Source organism: Micropterus salmoides, unplaced genomic scaffold, assembly GCF_014851395.1.
Source record: "Micropterus salmoides isolate LMB-PRFRI ecotype aquatic unplaced genomic scaffold, ASM1485139v1 Ms_hic_scaffold_8, whole genome shotgun sequence".
Taxonomy (NCBI): domain Eukaryota; kingdom Metazoa; phylum Chordata; class Actinopteri; order Centrarchiformes; family Centrarchidae; genus Micropterus; species Micropterus salmoides.
The window spans coordinates 4,752,236-4,775,211 of NW_024044570.1; the positions used below are offsets into that span (position 1 = coordinate 4,752,236).

The 22,976-nt window shown below is 39.3% G+C and overlaps 1 protein-coding gene across 2 annotated transcripts in view; it reads right to left on the bottom strand.

Moving 5' to 3' along the window:
* aass (aminoadipate-semialdehyde synthase) overlaps positions 1–19,504 on the bottom strand; it is a 33,369-nt gene extending 13,865 nt beyond the window's left edge. Inside the window, exons 1-16 of one of the 2 annotated variants that reach the window (XM_038705540.1) lie at positions 19,372–19,504; positions 15,259–15,490; positions 14,608–14,787; positions 13,493–13,577; positions 12,322–12,389; positions 12,069–12,215; positions 11,891–11,969; positions 11,328–11,455; positions 10,207–10,355; positions 9,385–9,507; positions 9,240–9,269; positions 7,776–7,887; positions 7,496–7,555; positions 6,778–6,845; positions 729–850; positions 68–197 (exon numbers count right to left, since the gene is read on the bottom strand). In XM_038705540.1, the coding sequence (XP_038561468.1) occupies positions 68–197; positions 729–850; positions 6,778–6,845; positions 7,496–7,555; positions 7,776–7,887; positions 9,240–9,269; positions 9,385–9,507; positions 10,207–10,355; positions 11,328–11,455; positions 11,891–11,969; positions 12,069–12,215; positions 12,322–12,389; positions 13,493–13,577; positions 14,608–14,787; positions 15,259–15,477 (1,700 nt within the window). In that variant the 5' untranslated portion in view covers positions 15,478–15,490; positions 19,372–19,504. The remainder of the gene's footprint in view (positions 1–67; positions 198–728; positions 851–6,777; positions 6,846–7,495; positions 7,556–7,775; positions 7,888–9,239; positions 9,270–9,384; positions 9,508–10,206; positions 10,356–11,327; positions 11,456–11,890; positions 11,970–12,068; positions 12,216–12,321; positions 12,390–13,492; positions 13,578–14,607; positions 14,788–15,258; positions 15,491–19,371) is intronic. The other variant, XM_038705541.1, reaches the window with a different exon arrangement.
* Positions 19,505–22,976: the final 3,472 nt, after the last annotated feature.

Sequence of the window (22,976 nt, forward strand, 5' to 3'; positions counted from 1 at the left end):
TGATCTGTAAAACCACAATGTTTAACAGTTTGTCTGCCTGTAAAAAAATGTTTTGCTCATGTTGTACCTGATGACCAAGTCATGATCTTTGATCAGAGAGTCGAGGTGTCCTTCCTGGCTGCCGACGTCCAGCGTGATGGGGATGGTGTTGGGATATTTGTCTGCCAGCTCCTCTGCCTGCTTCAGCAGCACAGACGCTGAACACAAACAGAGCAGAAACAGGAAACAGTCAATGGAAGGTCATATTTGTAAAGGGTTCTGAAAAAGACAATTATCATTAAGTCAATAAATTATATCTTTAGGTAACAAAAAGGAAACTGGTATCTACTAAGGTCTAAAAGCCCAAAGTTAGAGTTAGCAGGAATTTTTTAGGCCCTGAAAAAATTAATTAGCTTTGAACCACAAGTGATGACGTGACCACACCTTTTTTGGCCTATTTTGTTAAACATATTGCAGCAGTTGCACTGCTGACAGAATTTGAACCCTACACCGACTCATGTCTCGCAACAGACAGCAAATTATGACCTCTTTCTATTTTAGGACTACTTAAAGTTTTGTTCTATAGACACAGTGTGGAACACAGTTTATATACATTAATATAAAGCTCTTCAAGTCACTAAACACAAATCACCAGACCATCAAGGACCAAACTAAAAGCTAACATGCAAAATGAACCTCTGACCTAAGATTATGTTTACATCTTTCAAATAACATATCGCTTAACTCACCCACTGTGACCTGGGTCCTCTCGTCGCGAGTCAAATACTCAACTACGGGTCCAGAGACGTATCCTGAACCCAGCAGCAGAACACGCTTCATCCCAGTCTTCTTCATGATCTGAGCTTTCTCCCTGAGGGACATTAAGACACACTGACTTAGAACCACATCACAAAAACTCAGTGGGTCTCAGTAATTGTGTTTCCATCCAACAGACAAATGTTAAATCATGAGCTACACAGATTTAAAAAATTTGGACAAACATCATGAGTTTTTAAAAATGGAAGCACCACAAAAGAAAGTCATCATTTTAATTAAACCCTCTCATCAACTTTTCAACAAATTTTCCTTACAATACCGATTTAACCAAAATTTGGTTCTTAAAAATTGGATGGGAACCAGTCTAGTCACCCACAAGTGTTAATGTCTTTCTAGCTGATCAAAAATTAAAAGAAATTCCACAACTGAAATTTGACTCGTTACACATTACACAGAAATCTGCCAAAGCAGTGTTTCCACTCTTAGCTTGAGGACATTTTCAGCAGTCTAGTTGGTATGACAAAGGCTATATAAATAAAAAGTTATCATAACAACTTTTTCCTTTGCTGCCTGGACTTAACTAAATAGCCCCGGCTTCCCATACATTATTGAACTCTCTCAACAATTACTAACACACATTTGAAACCATTGCTCCTAGCCACAAAATTACAAAACAGTTATCTGTAAATCCAATAAAACTACCAGGGACCAGCCATAAGTAACTAATATTTACATATAATAGATCTTTAACCAGCACGTGAACACACACTGAAGTCGGACAAATGACTTCACAACTCGGGAAATGGGACCAACTGAGGAGCACGTGAATGCACTGTGAGCCATTGATTGCACATCGCAGGCCTCACCACTAGATGGCACTAAATCTTACACACTGAACCCTTTAGATGTAATCAGAGCCGTGTAAAGAGACCAAGCACATGAAACAACTATCAAAATTCATATCACAGCAGTAACCGATGCCACGTTTCCTTTATTGTTTTACAACACAGGGTTGCATAATGAAATGCAAGACACGGCCGTGGTCAGGGTACTCTACATTGGCTCATATCACTGCTAGCTGTGTTGTAAGTTCTTGTGTCTCTGGTGCCCATATTTTCGCAGTCTGGTTATGTATCTCTTTCTGTGCTTGGTGTACTGTCTGAGGGGACCTGGTCTGGAGCAGACTATTGCCTTTTTTGATAACATCCAGCTTTGTTGGTGTTGTTGAAGTTCAGCCAAGAACCTCAAAGCGGGTGGTATTATTCGGCTGCGGGACTGCGGTCGTGTTTTTGGGTTTTGGGTTCAGGTTAGTTTTGGTTCAGGCCCAGCTGAGAGTACATCTCATGCCTCATGTTTTAAACCAATAGCAAAGCCCATCAGAAGAAAATAAAAACAGCCCAGCAGGTGCTAGTGTGGTTCCTGAGTTTCAAAGGAAGATGAGCAATGCATGGATTGGGGCTATATATGGGGGAGGGTTCAACCCCCTGACTGGGCAGTGAGGGCAAAAAATTCTGTCTCAAGTGCTGAGGCGGAGCCTTGTGAGGGGGTAAACCAATAATAAAGCTCCTTAGAGGGTGGAGCGCATATTCATAAAGCTGGAGTTTCATCCAGGTAACTACTATTTCCATAACTTAAGCTGGGGAACAAAGAGAACACCTGTGCAAGCCTATAAAGGTGTGTGCAACCCTTTCTCCTCTTCTTTTTCTCCATTTCTTTCAGCACAAGAACCACAGGAAGAGCAGGGGGGCCTGAAGACTCACCCAAGTTTCAACTCCCTGGGTTTTGAAAGCCTTTTTCCGGTTCTTATTTTGAATTAAACCAACATTAAGCTTCCCAGTTGTGGGGTCTGTTAAAAAAAAGTGCAAATACAGTAAATGCATCCTCTTCCTCACATATTTTTTTGCTGTTTCAATCTTTAGTGTTGGTAAGATTGTTCCTGCCGACTTGAGCCAACCATTTTTTTCTCCTCTCCATGTTAAGTGGGAAAACTGGACATTCCTTTCTCCAAGCAATTGAAGCATCCACATGCAGCACAGCAAACCATGGTGGAGACTAAACGCAAACACCACTGAGCAAAGGGCACAAACTGCTCGACATGCTATTAAGGAGAGATGGATGTAATGAATTCATTGGGGTAAATGAGTGCATAGTAAGAAGACATAAGATATATACAATATAGGTTTATATGTGTATAAATATTTATAAACTAATGTGTTCTATTGTGTCCTTTTAAATAGATTTGTGCACATGCAAGCCAAAGAGTATTTTGTACCTTTTGCACACAAAAAAGGGATAATAAAGTTTTATTAATAATTAAATATATTTTATCAGTGTATATATGAATAAGTGTAGGGGTGCATAAGAATTGTAAACAGAATCATTTAATTCCATTTATTTTCAATGGATTTCCTAAAACACACTTCACATCATCATGCTGCTGCTGCTGTCGCCAGTTCATTGACCTAACGTGCTGTCAGTTGACAATTATTGATAGTTGGTCCCTCCTCTCCTATATAAAAGTCATAAACATTACATTAGTCAAGATTACATAGGCACTCAATTACTATAGGATGACTGAGACCACCAGGAATTAAAGAAAGGCTAGAAAATGAATCTAATCTGAATTTTGAAATATCCCTTTCCTTCTTCTCCCTTTAAATATATCAGTAAATCAATGCATTTATTGACTACTAATTACCAAATATCACATTCAAATTGTCTGCCAAAACCTTCCTGGAACAACCTGAATTCTTTGTGAATCACGTGAAGATCAAGCATTTTGAACTTCAGTTGACACGATTTTCTCTTTACACGGCTCTGACCTGAATGTCACAAAATCTCATTTGAACATCATTATCATCCTGAACATAACTTTTTGGGGAGCTCTGATAGATAGCCCAGTAATGCATTCTCAACTCAAGGAAGTTTCAGTGTTTGAATTTTTTCCCTCATTTTCCATGTGTATTCCATGACTGGGAAATTGGTCAACGGTTTTCCAGGTTTTCCAGGACACGTGGGAACCCTGCAAAACTGCGTACAAAACTGGTACAGTAAAGAGTCCCTGAAATACAATTAAAAACTGGTACATCAAAGGAAAAAGAACATGGAGAAATTGTGTATAAAGATCATATCCAAACTTACAAAAATTACAATTTTCTCTGACATCAACTTGTTTATAATACTATTATAATACCGCTTTACTTTAGTTCATAGTTACAGTTTTAAACTAACTGTTGCTTTAATGTTGGGTTTCAATGTCATACATAACTTTATTTTAATAAATTTGCTAAATATTCTTAGTTTGTGTATAACATCTTTGTAACAATGTAATGTGGACAAAGTCAAAGTGGCCGTGAGACTTCTCTGATCAAACTACATCAAACAGTATCTGTGTGACTGATGAGGACCTGGGCTGAACCAGGAGGAGAGGAACAGAAGGTGGAGAGGAGCATGGAGGGGGTCATCCAAACAAATTCAATAAAATAAGTAAAGTAAAGGTAAAGTAAGTAAAATATTAATATATATATATTTTTTTTTAAATGAAGGTTGTTTTTACAAATGCACATGTGAAACAAATGTTTCTCACATTAAATATTTTCCAAAATCATATATTTCTCAGATCATGTTTCACATATAATATTAAATGTGATGTGTTCAATTTCATTTGCAAAATATCTGAAAATATTTTTTTTGGCTATATCAGAATTTTTACATTTAAATTCAAGTATAATTAATATTAAATATTGAGATTTTTGATTAACATTTGACTGTTAATAATTTTGATAAAAGTCAAAAACAATAATGTGTCTAGTAAAAAATAAATAATACATCAACTGGTATTTATTAATGATAACACTTGTTATCCTCTCCTGAATGCTTTTACATCAAATATTGTTATGTTAAAACACTAGTTACCTTTGTCAGTATCTTAATTTACTAAATTCATGTTTTTCTGCACTTATTCATTAACAAACCTCATAAAAGGAATATGTTTAATGTTTTCTGAATAACCACCAAGAGCTGTAACAACTTAACCTACTTAACATACATATTCTATAAACTGAAAAAATTACAGAAGACATGTAGACTGAGCATTCACCGGCAGTTTCAGTTTTCAGTTTACGCAGTCGAGAAACTGGCCGTGTCTCTGTTAAAGTTTATCCAGTGTTCAGAAAGAACTGAGGTTCAGACACAAACTGTGAGAATGAAAGCCACGTGAGTCCTCTGTAACCAGGAAGCATCAGCTGCCAAGCCTTTTAATTAAACAGAGAGCTCTCCTAACAACTGGATTCAGTTAAAAAGTCTGCAGGCAGGATTATATCATAACAACAATAATAACACCATAATAGAGACATCACTCCGAGTGACCTGTGGCATTAATTTCACACCGCCCGCCTCAAATGCCCCCAGGAGTCAGACCCCTGGACTCGTCAGCTTTGGCCTAATTGGATGCGACACCGCACACATGCACAAGTCTCAGCGGGACTGACTGGAGGTCCGACCGGCAGTCCACATGCCGCAGAGCCTCGTCGTCTTAATTAAAAAAAAAAAGGAAAGAGAGACGTTCCCTCAGGGGGATTTCTCCCTGAGTTTACATATCTTAAGGAGCCAAACTCAATCAAAAGGATTAAGATTTGGAGGCATGGCTTGTCTGGAAAAATGAAACCAAAGATCACTTAAGAAGAAAACTCATCAAGTCTTATAGGTGGCCTAAATATGAGCGAGCGGGACTCTTATGGATGGTATGGAAAACATTGAGACTCAAGTCTCAAGACGAGGCTGAAATCTCTTAAACCAAGCTGTTTATAGAGCCACGGAGGAGCAAATCTGCAATGAGCCTGAATATTAATAAGCTCAAGAAACAAATATTATTACTATACCCACGAGGGTCATGGAGTCAGGATGGATTTCACAAGCTCATTAAATGCTTTAGCATTGACTGAAGCCGCAGATAAGCAGCAAGGGATGTAAAAGAAGCAAACTGTGTAATCAATTTAAAGAATGTAGCCAGAGAAATTAATCAAAGCCGATTAAAAAGATACAATTATAATAAGGGGCAGAATGCTGATGAGGATTTCAAATAGTGCAAATAAAAGATAAAGATGCAGATGAATTTATTTTTATCTTAAAACGTGTATTTTAGTCTTTTCAATGTTTTCATGCTTTTATCTTCTATTGTTTTTGTATTATTGTCTTTACACTTGTTAAAGCACTTTGTAACTTGCTTTTGAAAAGTGCTCCACAAATAAAAGATTATTATTATTATGAATAATTATTCTGTTAAACAAAGATAGTCAGAGAGGAGAAGATCAGTGTCATCGTCATTCATGCGGTCCGAGAGGCATTTAGCCTAGCTTAGCACACTGAGAGAACTAGCTAGCCTAGCTCCATCAAAAGTAAAAAGCAAGAAAACGGTGGCACTAAAATGACTTTCTGTCAGGTGGGGGAAGATGGCTGTGTCGTAACTTAAAACCTGCGCGCCAAAAACGAGCTAGCAGGCTAGCAGCTACGGCTTATTAGCACGCTAGCCATGCTAGATGTTAATGCAGAAGCAGGTTGGCAGAGCAAATACCAGAGGGCAGCACTGTGCAGGAAAAACCAAAAGGTGACTGTTCCAAGCTCGACTGGCTGGAGGACACTAAAACATTATAAACTGCAATGCTAAATGGAGGGAAAACAGGAAACTACAAAAGACCACAAATATTACTTAGCTTTTAGTAAGCTGCTATTCACTGTAATTATAAAACACAACAGCTTAGCTTAGTTAGCACAGTTGAGCTACGTGAGAATAAGAAACAGATATTAAACGTTACCTGTCTTGTAATCTTTAGACATTTCTTCCATAGATTGGTTGCTTTAACTCAGATGACAATTTTACGAATAATTGAAATGAGAAATAAGCTGAAATACAGAATGATCCCCAAACAAACATTCTAAAAAAAAATTTAAATTAAAAAACACACACTAAGCATCAAATTCAACACTTAACAGACAGATGTTGCATTTTGAAATACGTCTTACCTTCTTTCTCGAAGTTTATCTATGTATTCAAACTTTGGGGTGAGTACTCCGTTTGAGGTGATGACAGCCTTTAGGAAAAAAGATTAAAATTATAGACAAAATTATAATTTTTAATCATTTGTAAGACTAAAATAAATTTGGTCAAAAACAATAAATAAAGATGGTAGGTAATGCAGGCTATGGAGATCATGGTCTGAGGCTGTAGTCAGCTTGAATAAATGTCAGTCACGATAGATTTAAAGTAAGTCTGTGGGTGGAAGCTAAAAATGACTTTGTTTAGAAAGCTGGCTTTACGTCTGCAGCTTAAAATCAGTTCACTTTTAAATTCTGGGTTAATTTGAATGAATTCAGCAACAACGGTGCTGAAATTTGCTACCGCTCAGGTTCGTGCATCTGGCTTTTTCCTTATCCACGGCAATGGCAAAGAACGAGGCTCATGGGTAATATTGAAATAATTAAAACTGGCGGTCATAACATAAACCTTTGGGATCATTAAATTATCCCGGAGAGTAATGTTTTTCATTGTTTTTAAACATATTACCTCCGACTACACTCTCACGCATCGATCTAAAGACTGTGAGATAATGGGCTGAATATGTGCCGCACTATTGCTCAGTTTTGCTCATTAATATTAAGTCAGAAAATTAAGTTGTGATCTAGAAATAAGAAACTGTAGCAAAGTGAAACATTCCACGACTAGATATATCACATTACTTACATCTCTGACTTGAGGGCTGAATTCCTCTTGCTCCAGCGGTCGGGTGGCGTCTGAAGGCAGCTGATAATGACAGAATACCACATTTTTAAAAATAAAAAAGGCACAGTCCTGTCTGTCAGGTTTTCTATTTACTAAGTTCACCACAGGAAACCTGCTGCAGCGCTCTCCCACAGGAAACTCAGACAGAAGTCAGACAGAAGCAGAAAGCAGCACATAGCGAGACAGAAACCCAACAACAAAACCAGCTGTTCTAACCCCACCTAAAGCCCAGACATCTTACCATCTCCCAGATGTAAGGGAAGAGTCGGTCTCCAAAGTACTCTGTTGCTTCGATGGGGAGCTGAGCAGGAAGGTTGTCGATGGAGCACATGAGGATCCCGTTTCCCTCCACGCTGCCGGGACAAACGTTATTTGATGTAAAAGCATTCAGGAGAGGATAAAGCTAGATGTTGTCTATTTCATCACCACCACAGAAGAAGAGTTGTGAGCTGTGCTTATAGCATTCTATTATTAAATGGATTATTATATGAAATAAAGGTGATTTCATGTTTCTATAAAAACATAACTCATGCAATTTGTGGCAATAAGCTGCAAGCAAAATTAGGATTCTACAAGCTGTTTGGTGCCATTTTGTTTTGTGTAAAATAAGTTCTTCTGGATCGCATTTCTCATACTTGCACGCCACATTGCATTGCTGTACACAAATTGTGTGCGTCTATGACAAATCAATTTTGAAATCCTCGAACGCCTGCGTGACGCGTCCGTGTCAGTTGACGCGGGTCAAATGAAGTGCTGTGATGTAGCCGATATGTGCTGCACTTCACATTGCATTGGTTTACATCATATATAGCAACTGATATACGTATATAGTGCTGAAACACAAATCACAATCATAATATAAGTCAGAAAATTTTGAATTCAACCCGGAAAGCCTGATTTAAAACATGAAAACCCAAGAGAATCCTGCCCAAGACAAGCAGAAAAAACACTTATGTCACAAGCCCAGAATTAAACAAATGTAAGTGTAAAATCATAAATAAAACTGCCAGTAAGAATGATATAAAAGACCAGATTCAAGAAAACATAATGTGATAATTATCACAATATAATTTCCCTCAATAACCATATAACAAATGTTCAATATCTCGCCAATAAATTAGCGTGAATCACAAACAAATTAGTGATATTTTTCTATTAAGATATTTATTTTGTTGAGGAAAAGGGACTGAAACTCATGAATATTTGTTGAAAAAAATACTTTGTCGTAATTGTTTTGGATGTTCTAACTCAGATTTGTTAAGTGATCCACTGTCCATCAAGTGTTTGTTCGGACCATAAAGTTTAAAACCACAATTATCCATCTGGTTCCTTCAACTTACACTCAAATCATCCTTTAAACTACAAAGAAATAATATATTTATTATAAATATGGAATGGTATGACATTTTTTACCATATCGCTGTCACTGAGCAGCTCCATTGGAGCAGCTGGGAGTTAAGGGCCTTGCTCAGGGGCACCTCAATGGTGTTAATGAAGGAGGGGCAAGTGCTGCTGTTTCCTTTCCCCACCCAAACAAATAAAAAAGGCCAATCTGAAACTATTAAACGATATATTAAGACTAATGCATCCAGATATAAAACTCAAAACCATCCACAGCCAGAAGAGATAGTTCCTGCAGAAATAATTTAAATTCACAGATACAGATTTTAAATCTGTTCCAGGCAGAGAATATAATAATAATAACCTGAAATCTGGAATGTCTGACGACCGCCGCCTACGGGTCAGACAAGTAAAAGTGAAAATCTTTAACAGAAGAAACACTGGGACAGACAGAAATATGCAGGTGATGTTGGTGAGAAGACAGCAGGTCACGAGTGTTGGTGCTGTACCTGTCGTGATCTATGTGCTGGTCAGCGTCATACATACAGAAGGGCTTATCAATGGTGGTGCACTCGTTCATGAACTCTATAGAGCCGCCAGTGTCGGCAGATATGTCACAGATGGCCAGCAGTCTGCAGAAAGAGAGAGGAGACAGTGTTCGCGAGGTCAGAGCGACAGGCTGAACTGTCAACTCTGTAAACGTGACTGATAACACGAGTGAAGATAAAGACGCGACATTCGACCTCTGTGGAGATAAAGCAGGTAACACACTGCACGTCTATCCATTCACTAGAACAGACATTCAGCCGTCACTGTGTCAGGTTCGTCATTATGTCACATGTACTCACCGTCACTGTGAGGCTGTAATGCTCATTACACACAGAAAAAAATGCTGATTGGATTTCTTACCCTGTATGGCCAAAAGTATATGGACAACCATGTTTTCCTGGGTTGGTCTCGGCCTCTTAATTCTGATACAGTATACAATTATATTTGAGACTAACGTGTTCTTCTATCTTTGTGTCAACAGTTTGTGGTTGGCCTTTTCTAAAAGCTAGGTGCATGTTGACATTACTAGTCCATTTGCTTCGGTTAACAGCGTTTTAGATGATGTTTATTGAAAGTGACTGAGATTTAGGTCATTTGCAGTAGCTATTGAAGTTTTCTGCTCTGCACATACTCCAGTTCAATTCAGGGCAAACTGGTTAGCTCACAGAGAGACAGGAGCAAACACAAGAGGAGTTGGAGGAAAATAAAAGAGACAGCCAGAGCTGTCTGGTGAGTTTGTGCATAATTCAGCCGTTGGTGATTATCCAACGCATTACTCTTACTTGTGAGGCAGCACTGGGGATCCCTCGGTGGCTGGACGCGTGATTTTGGGCGTCCTTATCAGCTTCTGGGCGTCCAGTCGTCTGAGGAGTCGGGGAGTGTGGGGGTCCCAGTAAATACCATTGATCAGGCAGGTTGTGTAGGGTGCCACCTGAGGATAAGATGACACAACATTTATCATACTGTGATGATGCAGCTGAAAATGGCAAGTTCCACCACAGAGTTGCTGCAGTGGACTACATTTTGGCATGTAATTCCTCAAACATTAGGCACTTCCTGGGTCCATTTAACCAAGACCTCACCCAGGACGCATGTTGGGCCGGGCTAAATATGATCCTCTGTCAACCATATACTGGTCTAATTATCCTGAAGTTTATTTAAGACCAGGACTTTCCCCAGGTTTTGGATTTTAAAGGCTTGTGCAGCCTCTGCACTGGGAAGGGTTTCTTGTTGATCCCTGTATTTGTTTGTTGCTTTTTTCCCCTTTAGTGGAAGTGTTGGTTCTATTAAATAGATTGTTTGATCCACCAGTTCACTATTTTATCCTGCCTTGCTTTGATAAGAAACAGAGCTGAAATGATTATGTGATTAAACAATGAGTCAATCCACAGATAACTGATTCATTGTTTAAATGATTTTAAGCAAAAAAAACACCAAAGATTTGCTGATCAGAGCTTCTCCAAAATGAACATTTTCTGATTTTCAGCTTTAAAATCACAGCAAATTCAACTTTTTCTGGTTTAGACAAAGCAAGACATTTGAAGACGTCACTTTGAACTGAAAAATTGTTTCCAATAAATTATAGACCAAACAATTAATCCAGAAAATAATCAGTCTACCACACTTTTTTTTTTTTTTTTTACATGTTCTTGTTATGTGAATGCTTATTGATAAGGCAGATATTTGGTAAATTCTCTGTAAGGTTTAAGATCAAAATCAGCAGTAAGGTAAACGGGATCACAGCTGTTTTGTAACACCAACACAACTTTGCCAACCAGCAACTGTTTACTGCTGATGACTGAAATAGAGTGTGGTAACAGGAGCAGGTGGGAATTTGGACGGGGAGTGTTTTGTAATAGGGGGTAGTGAAGGGGTGGTGGTGTTGGGATAGAAAAAGACTCACGCTGGTCCTGAAGTGCGAGGTGTACAGTTCTGGGTGGTTCTCGTACTCAAGGGGGTCATAAATGCCGTCGCTCTTCCTCATCAGGTGGTGATGTCGGCTCAGAACGGTGGCGTACACTTTTGTCATATCTTACAAGAAAACAACAACATACTGTAAATGATAATGTGTGTATTTTACTTTAACACCAAGACCCAGATCAACAGGGCACATCCTGTTTTTTAGGTGTGCGCCTCAGGCAGGAGCTCGAGATCCGCATCATAAGGGAGGTGTATATTTCAGGAAGCCAGTTAAATCACCTCCTGCATCGATTTTTTGCAGTTGCCATGGTGAAACGGCGAGCTGCGGTGGCAGGTTGGAAAACGATACACACATCTGTAGAACAGTATGACTCAAGAAACAAAAGGTGACCTTCAGTGTTTTCACATTCATTGTCCCGCTGCTGCAGCACCCGTGGCGTTTACATCTTTAACACCACGACAACACAGATGAATGTCCCGCCCCCTCACTGTCACGAGCTAACAGAAAGCACCGGTGCATTTACCATAAAAACAGAAATGTCATACCTCCTGTTTCAGAGACGTCCTTCAACTCATGCGGTTCAACATATTCAACAGGAAGCTCGTTAAGGATGTCTTGGGCTCCCTGCAAGAAGAAGTGAGGAGCATGATGAACTTACAATCATATATTCCTTTCTGAGTTGGGAGGTGTGCTTTCTTTGTTTCGAGTTAAACCTTGCTGTACCTTAGAGACGTTGCCGGTACCGGTGAAACAAAACGTCACAGGGCCGATTGATTTGGGCATGAGCCCCATGGAGATCTCATACCCACAATCCCTCACTGCCTGAACGGCCTGGCTGACGTTCCTGTAGTTATGAGCCATGCCGATGTGCTGTGAACAGCAGAGAAGCAGGAAGTGATGGGATGAACAAGCACAGGAAGCTGTTTTAACATCAGAAGTTGTTTTTGAATCAGATTTATGAATCATGTTGTCTCACCATTAAGGGAGTGTGATGCCCGAGAGCCAGGAAGCGCAGCCCCAATCCATGCAAAATGTTTATCATTCCTACAAAGAAAATACAGATTAATTCTTATTAATTAGTTTGACATCAACTACAAACTAGAAGAGGGCACCGTGTACATAGCATAGGTTACATATCTAACGTACTTACCTACCTCCCTGTTAAGAGGAGTGAGAAGTATTTTTATTGTGAATCACCGAAAACCAGGAGAGGTCCATGAGCATACAGTCATGAATGTGCACAATAAATATGAGGCTGATGGGTCCAGAAGTATGCGAGATACGCAAATGCATGATCCCCGCCAGGCTTTTGTGGCTTTGTTATCTAGAACAGTGTTAGTTTGGGAGCCTCTGCAGCTAATCCAGCGGTGTTAGGACACATTCAAGGGAGTGTGTCAATGCTCACATCTGATGTAATCCCACCCAGTGTATAAAAGTCGGTTAGAATCTGGTGGCTCTGCACCTTGTACAGTAGCTGCTACAGAGTCAATGAACCGCCCCCGCCAAGCAAAAGTACATCTTAAACGTATGCAGCCCTACAATGAACATTAACACATGTAAAAAATTAAAACCCAACACTAAAATTAATTATTTTTGTTAATGAAGTCACCTGTCTGTCATTAGGAAAAACACAACAACTGTGGATATGTGACAGTGGGTAAATCATGATCTTTGACCTAATTAAATTTTGTTCATTTCATCAGTGCAGTGTCACATCTGTCTGCGCAACACGCATGTTGGATTTCTGTAAATATTATCACACAGTATGGTCTAGAACGGCTCTTTTATGAGCGCTATGAGACTGTTGTTGTTGTGATTTGGTGCTATAAAAATTGAATTGGGGTGGTGATGCCGCAGTGGATAAGATGCATGTCCTTGGTGTGAGAGACCTGGGTTCAATCCCCCACTGTGACACATCCACCAATGTGTCCCTGAGCAAGACACAGAGCAAATGTTTTGGGGCACATTTCTATTATGACTTGGTCCAAGTCTGAAGTGATTTTGATGCAGTAGGCTAGTTAGTTGTCCTGTTGACAGTAGTATGTCTCAACAGCAATGATGAAAGTCCAGGTGATTCACACATCAGATAGAAATCTTTAAATAGAGGACAGTCTTTACAATTAGCTTCACAAGTTAAGTTTTCATACCTGCAACACCCGCCCACTGTCCAAATGCTACGATCCGGAAGCCGTTAGCGTCGACCATCTTCTCGTAGTCGATCAGACGAACCTCCTGAGAAGACAAAAATTAATTTCATTGTAGTTTTTGAGGACCTTTGATGAAGAATAGGCAAACATACAGGGACACAACAAGGAAGACCGAAGAGTGTCTACATATCGGAGTCATCACATTTAGCAGCATCAGCTCTAGTACAGCAGACAAAACTGCTCTCCTACATCACCGTATAGACAGCTGACCATTTGCACACAGTTTATTTTACATCAACATTAATAAGGCCGATGCACTGACAGTCTGTTACAGTGGTTTGAGCTTCCGCTGAATCTGTAACTTTTGGGCTGGGGTTTGCATTGAGCTTCCTCCAGTAAGCTGGTTTCTCCTGGGGAGAGCATCAGAAACTGAAACACTAAGTCTAAATAAGTTTGTTTCAATCACTAAATATTCAACTTCAAGTTTGTTAAATTCAGACATTTCGTGCGGTGAAAAAAAGCTCCGCTCCGCTCTGCCCGTCTGTCCTCTCACTGCAGTCTACCATTCAAATAAAGCCATGCCAACAGAATACGGTTGGCTTTACAGTAACCAGGCTGGTACAGTACATTTTCTCATTTCTCATTACCCACGAAACCTGGTTCCTCACAGTAACTGGGTTAATAAGTGCACGTAAGAATAGAGAACACTGCACAGCTTGTAACCTGTGGTTTTGGGCTACATGAATAAACTTGACTTTAAATTTGCTGCAATTTCTTTGTGACTGTAGGAACAGTTTCATCAAACAGATGTGTGGTATCATCAGTTCCATCAGTGTAGAGGAAGGACATTACAGTGAGCTCACATATTTGCTAATTACATATGCTATATGGACAAAATGTCAGACAGTGATACAATAGCTTCAGTGACAAGACTAGACAGTAAAAATCTGCAAATAAATCCTACGCAACATATTTATGTTACTTATTTTTGGCAATACGGATGTCAGTTTCTTCTATACTAACTGCAAAAATCGTCCACTTGCAGCATTAGTGAACAGTGACCTTTATATCTATATTGGAAACAGGATTACTGTATTTTTTTAGCAATCTCCTACCTTCTTCAGCAGGTCCTCCAGAAGCCCCATGTTGGCCTCCTGAGCCTTGATGGTGTGGGAGAAAAAAGCGTATGTCTTCCGGGGAATGACCTTCTCCTCTTGGAATGGCCTCTTCACCCCAATTATCAGAGACGCCTCGGAAATGTCCTCCTGAACGACAGCCCCCGCCTTTATGTAGTACTGAAAACAATGCCCAGACCGAATTAGACAGCTGACAGAAGCACGCACATTTCTTACGGGGTCATTTAGATTTTAGAAGTTTTGAATAACTTCACTAGTAATTAACACATCAAATGAAGATGAAGAGAGACAAAACTTTTTTTATTTTTTTAAGTATCCCCAGCAGGAATTTTGCATGTTACACAGCACAAGAGACAGGCTAGGAAGTAAGAAAAACAGATATGATAATACTAATTTATTAAGTAGTAATATATTATTTATGCAGCTGTAACTTATAAACTAATAAATTAATAGTAATGTTATGTAATGTAAGTAATATAAAGCACCTGTATTAGATACTAATACTTATATTACAACTACTTCCATAATAATAGTAAAAACACATACATAATAGCCTCTAAACATATAAATAGGGTTGAAATTAGTGGAAATGTGTTTCTGTTCACCATCAGACACTGTTCGGTGTCTCACCTTCTCGTGGATGGCTCTACGGTTGGATGGTTGGACCAGGACTTTGACGCCGGCGTTGGTGAGCTCTTTGACGTGGCGCGGGGCCAGCGGTGCCCTCCTCTCCCAGGGGTTGACGTCCTCGCGCCGGATGGCCATGACGGCCCTGTGGTGCTCATAACGCCGCTGGCCTGCGAGGCAGCTCTGCATCCTCTTACCTTGGTGTCCTAGCAGTCTGAACATGACTTCACCTCCCCTGCTCGCGTCAAAGAGATGGAGCCACAGACAACGCCGCATTTATCATCAGGCTTGTGACATTCAGAAAGGAAGTGACACGAACTCTTATGTACATCTATGGAACAGGGCAAACTATATTGCAAAATACATCAAGTGTGTACATTTGACCGCCAGCGTGGGAGTACAATTTTCCATTCAAGGGAAGGCATGATTCAGGAGGTCATGTTAAGTTTCCTGATGGGAGGGAGCTGCTGACAAGCATGAGGCTTTCACAGACCTTGTTTCAGAAAGAATGTTTAATGAAAGCTTTGAAAGCTTTACTGGAAGATAAACTCTATTCCAGTAAGACTGGCTCTGTGAACCTCACCTGCTTACTGGCAACAAACTCTCCTCCCCTCCAGCGCAGCCTAAAGCAGCTGTCTGACACACCGTCAGACAGATACGTGTCATCAGCAGCGGTAAGAGAGAAGAAAACTGGGAGAAAATTAGTAAGGTTTGGCTCACTGGCCACTTAACGTTAGCTGTATCGGTGCCTTTTGTTGTTAAACATGTTCATCATAAAGCAGACGTGCTTGTCAGTCACTTTTCCTCAACCAACCAATAGCAACCTGGATGGGGCGGGACATTAAAAGTAGTTTGATTTAACCATACTCCAGTAAACTTTCAAATGTTTAACAATATGATTATTGACAACTTAGTAGCGGCATTAACAAATTAGAGACTGATGTAGAGCCTTTTGCTTGGATTTAATAAATAAAAACAACCCTCAGAAATGAAAACAGCTGTAACTGGATTTAATATTCAACAAGTGGTAAAATAATAGGCTATTATGTGAAATTATAATGAATATAGTAATTAATATATTATTGTTATACCAACAGTAAATTATAAACTGAACATTATACTCTTTATTTAATGCTATAATATTGTACTAATACACTCGTGTACTAGTTCCTCCTCCAGGTCGTGGATAGTATTTCGCCAATATTTACTCCTTCTAGCTGCCTCCTCCGTAGAGCAACACGCTCCCCTTGTTGTTTTACATCTGTTTTACTAGTTATTGTTATAAATATTGTTTATCATTTAACTTTGTAAACTTTTCAAAATGTCAGTATTTTGTGCATTTTCCTTGATAATTAAGCAAGAAGACTCATAGTACCATTTGTTCCATTATAATCGAATCGCAAATTGCAATATTGTCCACAATAATCACAATATGCGTTTTTATCCAAATCGTGCAGACCTGAGCAAGACACTTAACCCCTATTTGCGTCTCTTTGGATCAAAGCCTCAGCTAAATTAATAAATGTAATGGTAAAACAGCAGTTTTCACATGCATATTATTACATTAATTGCATGATATTTTGCAACATATTAATCCAGTGGAGAGTTTCAATATCAAACTTGCTGACTACAACTCATACCAGAAGCTACTGTGCACAGTAACCACTATCTCTGAAAGACTATTGACCACTTGCCTTAGTTACGATTTTATGTCTAAACTAGTTAGATTATGCCCCACGTAATCATGATGCAACTAATCTTATTGCCGTATTTGAGTTACAAACTAACTTTTGGTTACCAAGCCTCTAGTGTTGACTTTACACTCAATTTACACACAGCTGGTGCAATCCAGTGCAGGTGGACAGATTATTGCTAATCTCTGGCATTTGCCAGAGAACACCAACATTGGCAAATTCGCCACTGGCGCCCTGTGCTCTTCACAGATGAAAGCAGGTTTACACTGAGCACGTGTGACAGACGTGACAGAGTCTGGAGACGCCGTGGAGAACGTTCTGCTGCCTGCAACATCCTCCAGCGTGACCGGTTTGGCGGTGGGTCAGTAATGGTGTGGGGTGGCATTTCTTTGGGGAGCCGCACAGCCCTCCATGTGCTCGCCAGAAGTAGCCTGACTGCCATTAGGTTACCGAGATGAGATCCTCAGACCCCTTGTGAGACCATATGCTGGTGCGGTTGGCCCTGGGTTCCTCCTAATGCAAGACAATGCTAGACCTCATGTGGCTGGAGTGTGTCAGCAGTTCCTGCAAGAGGAAGGCATTGATGCTATGGACCGGCCCGCCCGTTCCCCAGACCTGAATCCAACTGAGCACATCTGGGACATCATGTCTCGCTCCATCCACCAACGCCACGTTGCACCACAGACTGTCCGGGAGTTGGCGGATGCTTTAGTCCAGGTCTGGGAGGAGATCCCTCAGGAGACCATCCGCCACCTCATCAGGAGCCCAGGCGTTGTAGGGAGGTCATACAGGCACGTGGAGGCCACACACACTACTGAGCCTCATTTTGACTTGTTTTAAGGACATTACATCAAAGTTGGATCGGCCTGTAGTGTTTTTCCACTTTGATTTTGAGTGTGACTCCAAATCCAGACCTCCATGGGTTGATAAATTTGATTTCCATTGATAATTTTTGTGTGATTGTGTTGTCAGCACATTCAACTATGTAAAGAAAGGAGTATTTAATGAGATTATTTCATTCATTCAGATCTGGGATGTGTTATTTTATTGTTCCCTTTATTTTTTTTTTTTGAGCAGTGTACTTGTAACTGTAGGTTTGACCCTTGATTCAGATGTCAAGTTAAGTTTGCTGCTGGGAGAGAGCTGCTGACAAGCAGGAGGTTTTGACAGACCAGAAAAACGCAGATGAGACAGATCTGCAGAAAAACACTACAACACCACTCGTTCAACTGCTGAGTACACAAAAGACAACATAGTGTTTTAGACAACATGAACATTATTGAGCAGCACAGATGCTATAATAAATAACACTATTCATTTAGCCGAACGAGGGTTTCACAGTGTGACTGCTTAAACAAACATGATTAGTCCCCTGCTGGAAATTAAAGGAATAGTTCAACATTTTGGGATATATGCTTTTTCAAATCCAGGTAGATAGAGGAGACAATCGATGGCAGTCTCGTAACCATCTGTTCGGTGAAAGGCCACAGCCAGCAGGCGTTTAGCTTAGCAGAAAGACTGGAAACACAGGAAGACGCAGCTAGTCTGGCACTTTGCAACGGTTAAAGTTCACCATTTGTCACACAATATTTTGTTTGTTCAATCCATACAAAACACCACAAGGTAAAAAGTTTAAATTTTGGTACTGCTTAAACAAACAGCATCTCATGTGTGTTAATTAGTGAGCTCTAGAGCTAGGCCAACTGTTGCAGGCTGACTTAGTTACAGTTGGACTGGGTCATTCCCAGTTCCAGTGTGAGAAAAAGCATTTTATTCCATTTGTATACTTGGTAAGTTATGTGACCTGGAACAGGTGTTGTGCTAAGCTAAGCTGGCTGTAGCTCAATGTTAAGCATACAGACACAAGAGTGGTGTTAATCTTCTCATCTGACTCTTGGCAAGAAATCAAATTAGTTTATTTCCCAAATTGAAACTACTGATTTAAGCACCTTGCGAACTCTCAGATGTATCTTGCAAGCCCTTGAAGGGGTCCCGATCCTCAGGTTGGGAACCACAGCTGGTCCAGCAAACCTGAACCCTCTGTATTTGAAATATTCCACTAAAACTTTGAATCACTAACTTAAATCAGGAAACTTCTATAATGTGAATATTTTGAACCAGCCATACCACATGTCCTTTTTAGAAGTAATGTAGTACAAGTAATTAAAACAACTAACTGTAAACTAGAGCAATTATAAATGAAGTCAGTATTGAATCCTGCAGACACAGATTTAAAATCTGCTAAAATGATAATGGAGTTCGGCGTTTCATTTACTCTCGTAGTTTCTTTAACCTACACCTGCAACCTCATGGGTCAGTTCCGGGTTCTGGTCAACACTAAGTCAGTCGCAACATCACACACACACATTAATTAAGTTATCGGTGCGCTGATCGATACTCGGATGCACGTGAAGCAACTAACCTTGAAATGTGGTGACGATTCACTCACAACGCCAGAGAGTCTCACAGAGGTGAGACGAGCTGCAACTTCACAGAGAAAACTGTAGTTCACACACTCACAAAGTAAAGTAATCCGTTTCCTGTTTGAATTTCAAAATAAAACTCTAGCTCCTTAGTCAAATGCTGAGATATTTTGCCTTTTCGTAAGGGCCCTATAAAGGTCACAGATTTTACAGGTTTTACTTTGATTTAAGAATTTGTAATCATAAACTTTTACTTTTTAATTTTACAGTATTTTTTTTTTTTTACTATGCTTCAAAAAAAATCTGTGGCATCTCACAGCTCACCCTCATAACTGAATTTATTTTCAGAATTTAAGGCTAATATTAACCTAAAATCTTAAACACCTTCCTTTTGGTAGAATTTTTTTGTGTTTTTAAACTGATGTGTAGGCTACTAATACTTTTATTGCAGAAAGAAAGTCTGGGTCAGGTCTACACTTGTCAGAGATGAATGTGACAAACACTGCAGAAAAAAAGTACTATAGGCAGACATGGTTAAAAAAAAAACAACATGAATTTCATGGTGAGTAAAATATTTTCTTTTGAACCTAGTGCTATAAACAACAAATCATCTGAATTAATTTATTTTCCTGTGTGAATATATATATATATATATATTCACTTTTTTTTGGGGGGGGGGGGGGGTCTTTTATATACATAGACTGTATATAAAATGGTCCTTGCATGTTTGTTTGAGGTTACTCATTCTTTATATCTATCTTGTCTTTTAATCTGAAGGTATTATCACCAGCTTCCGGTTTCATGGTGAGCCTGGCTTTTTCCCAGATTCCAAGACAACGGTGACTTTGTTTCTGTGTCCGGCGCACTCTGTATGGGCGGCGTCGGTGCTGCAGGCTACGAACGTGAACGTAATGAGCAATATTGCAACAGCACACACCCATGTCTGGATTTGTTTTTACTCGAGAGAAAGGAAGTGGAGTTTGTTTAATTTGAACGGATGTGAATGTGACCGCCCGTAAGAGCTGCGCACATGTCACAAAAAAAACCCCAAAACGAGCGCACCTCTACCGGCGTAAATCCATTGCAGCGAGCGGCGCTGCTCTGTAGATCTACATTAGAGCACGTGCCGTCCCTGCGGTGGTCTCAGGCGGTGCAGAGCTTTTATAAAGCTGCACAGCACTGAAGTCTCTCAACCAATCAGCTCCCAGAGCTGAGGAGCGGCCTCCTGCTCAGCCTGTCGCACGGTGATGATCAGAGCATCCGTCTAAAAGCGGAAAGACCTGAACTGTCATGTTTAGATTCACTGTATATAACCTGAATTTAATCATAAATCAAAATGTACAAGCACTAAGTCAAACTTTCTGAATTTGTCTTGTTTCTAATAAAATGATTTCCTAATCTTATATTAGGCTAATTAGTAGAGCCTACATCTACTAATAATAATAATAACACTTATTTTCTTTGCTTTGGTTGCTGTAAATTGTTCTTGCAGAACGAATTGTAGGCCTACTTCTATGTCGTTTAGTATTTTCATTGAACATCTATACTATAGCCTTTAAAAAATATATAAGTTAATCATTTAAAAATGCGTAAAAGTATGACATGTGTCACAATCTTAAAACTGACTTACTTACACATACTTCAGACTTTGACAACATTTTGTTTCAGAAAGTCATACATTTTACTTAGTTTGGCATGATTCTGACTTAAAAAGTAAAACAAATGTTCTTGTCATACTTTTAACTTAGTATGTCACATGTATTACTTTGTATGCAGAGTACTTTTTTTATTTTATTTCTCATTCCAGGCTTTTTTATTTTTCCCCTTTTCCTGACAGAACTGTGCTGTGTAGCCTACAACCTGACCTGTACTTTCTCTTTGCTTGTTTGGCTAACCATACTTTGCTGGTATTGTATGTATTTTTGTCTCTGTATGCTAGAAGTTTTTTTTTTATAGGCTGTAGTTTGCCCGTGTTCATGTAATATATTTTTAATGTACTCTTTTGTTGAATCTTTGCTACTCAGCAGATAAGATACTTAGTGTTCAGACAAATCCCTTCACTAAATATTAAGTTAAAATTGTTGTTTTATATTGTAAAATAGCTCTTGACTTGACGTGGTGAATCTTTTTGGTTGAAAGCAAACTCTTCAAATGCAGATCCCCAGCATATGAATAAATAAATTTATTTATTTATATTTTTACTTTTGTCTAATATTCAGTCTACATATCTTGTTTATTATTCGTTGTGGAATACTTTAAAAATCTTTTGAAGAGGACGTCACACACAGTTGATTTTATTTATTATTTTTTTGTCCTTATGCGTCAAGCAGGAGGCTCGGAAAAGAAAAAAATAACCTTCACCTTGACAAGAAACTTTTTTTTAACAGCAGTACAATTTCAAATAAATATCATAAAACACTTGTTTTTACAATAATCCTGAGATTGAAATCAAAAATAACAACAGACTGACTGGGGGGGAGGAAGCTTGTCTTCCTTCGTCAGTCAGGACCAGAGATACAGTATAGAGGTGAAGTTATGAGTACAGAGCAGTCCATAAGGACAGTTGTTTTTGATATGAGATTAAATTTGTCACTGTCTGCTTTAATTTGAGAGTGTTCACATCCAAATCCCATTTACAGTGTAGGAATTAGAGTCATTTTTATATTGAGTTATTAAAACTTGGCTCTTACTTTTGACCATTATTTCTATAAGTAATAACACTGTGCTCACAAACATGGTAACGGCACCAAAAAGAAGCCTGCCGTATCAAGAAACACGAGCAGTCCGACAATCAGACAGCAACCCAACTGTTTATCCAGATTATCTACATCACCTTATTTTGAGGTCAAACTGAAAGTGAGTGCACCTGAAATGTTGGTAATAATCCCTGATTGCAGAGGGAAACAGTGTGCACACAACTACGGTAAGTACAGAGGGTCAAGGTTGAAGCAAGACGTGGGTCTGTAAATTGCGATGGATGTCTACAGTGGATTGTTGGTGGAAACATTATATTAATTTTTGGAGGTTTATTTCCAACCTGCAGAACGTGCAGTAAAATATTATCGTTACTGTTAGAAATAATCGACAAGATAACAAAAAAGTGTTAAAGGCTGCAAATCCTACACTTTTGCCCCAAACACTCTTGAGACAGAACAGAACCAACACATTTTTGACCATTTTTGACCACCTGCTATCAGGTGATGACAACTGAGCAAAATCCATTTGTTGAAAACTCCAGAAAGGGGCTGGTAAGTGGACCCAGAATTAAGATTATTTTATCAAACTACTGTCCGCCCCAAGGTCAAGAATTTTTCATACGTTCAAGACATATGCCAGAGAAGGATTTAATCAAGTTCTGAAGAGTTTGATCTTGTTGCTTTCATGCTGCTGGGAATTTTTGTCCAAAACATGTTAAAGCACAAGTCAGGTGTAGCTCCATATTTTTCTTTTCATCTACAAATCCCATGAAAAGACAAAAACCTAAAACGACTGAGTCCATCTCTCAATACTTTCTGATCTCTTGTCTGTGGCTCTCAGCCTCAAGCCCGTTGGTTCCTACTGAAGACGTCAATCTTTAACAACACCTCACAAAAGACTCAGTCAT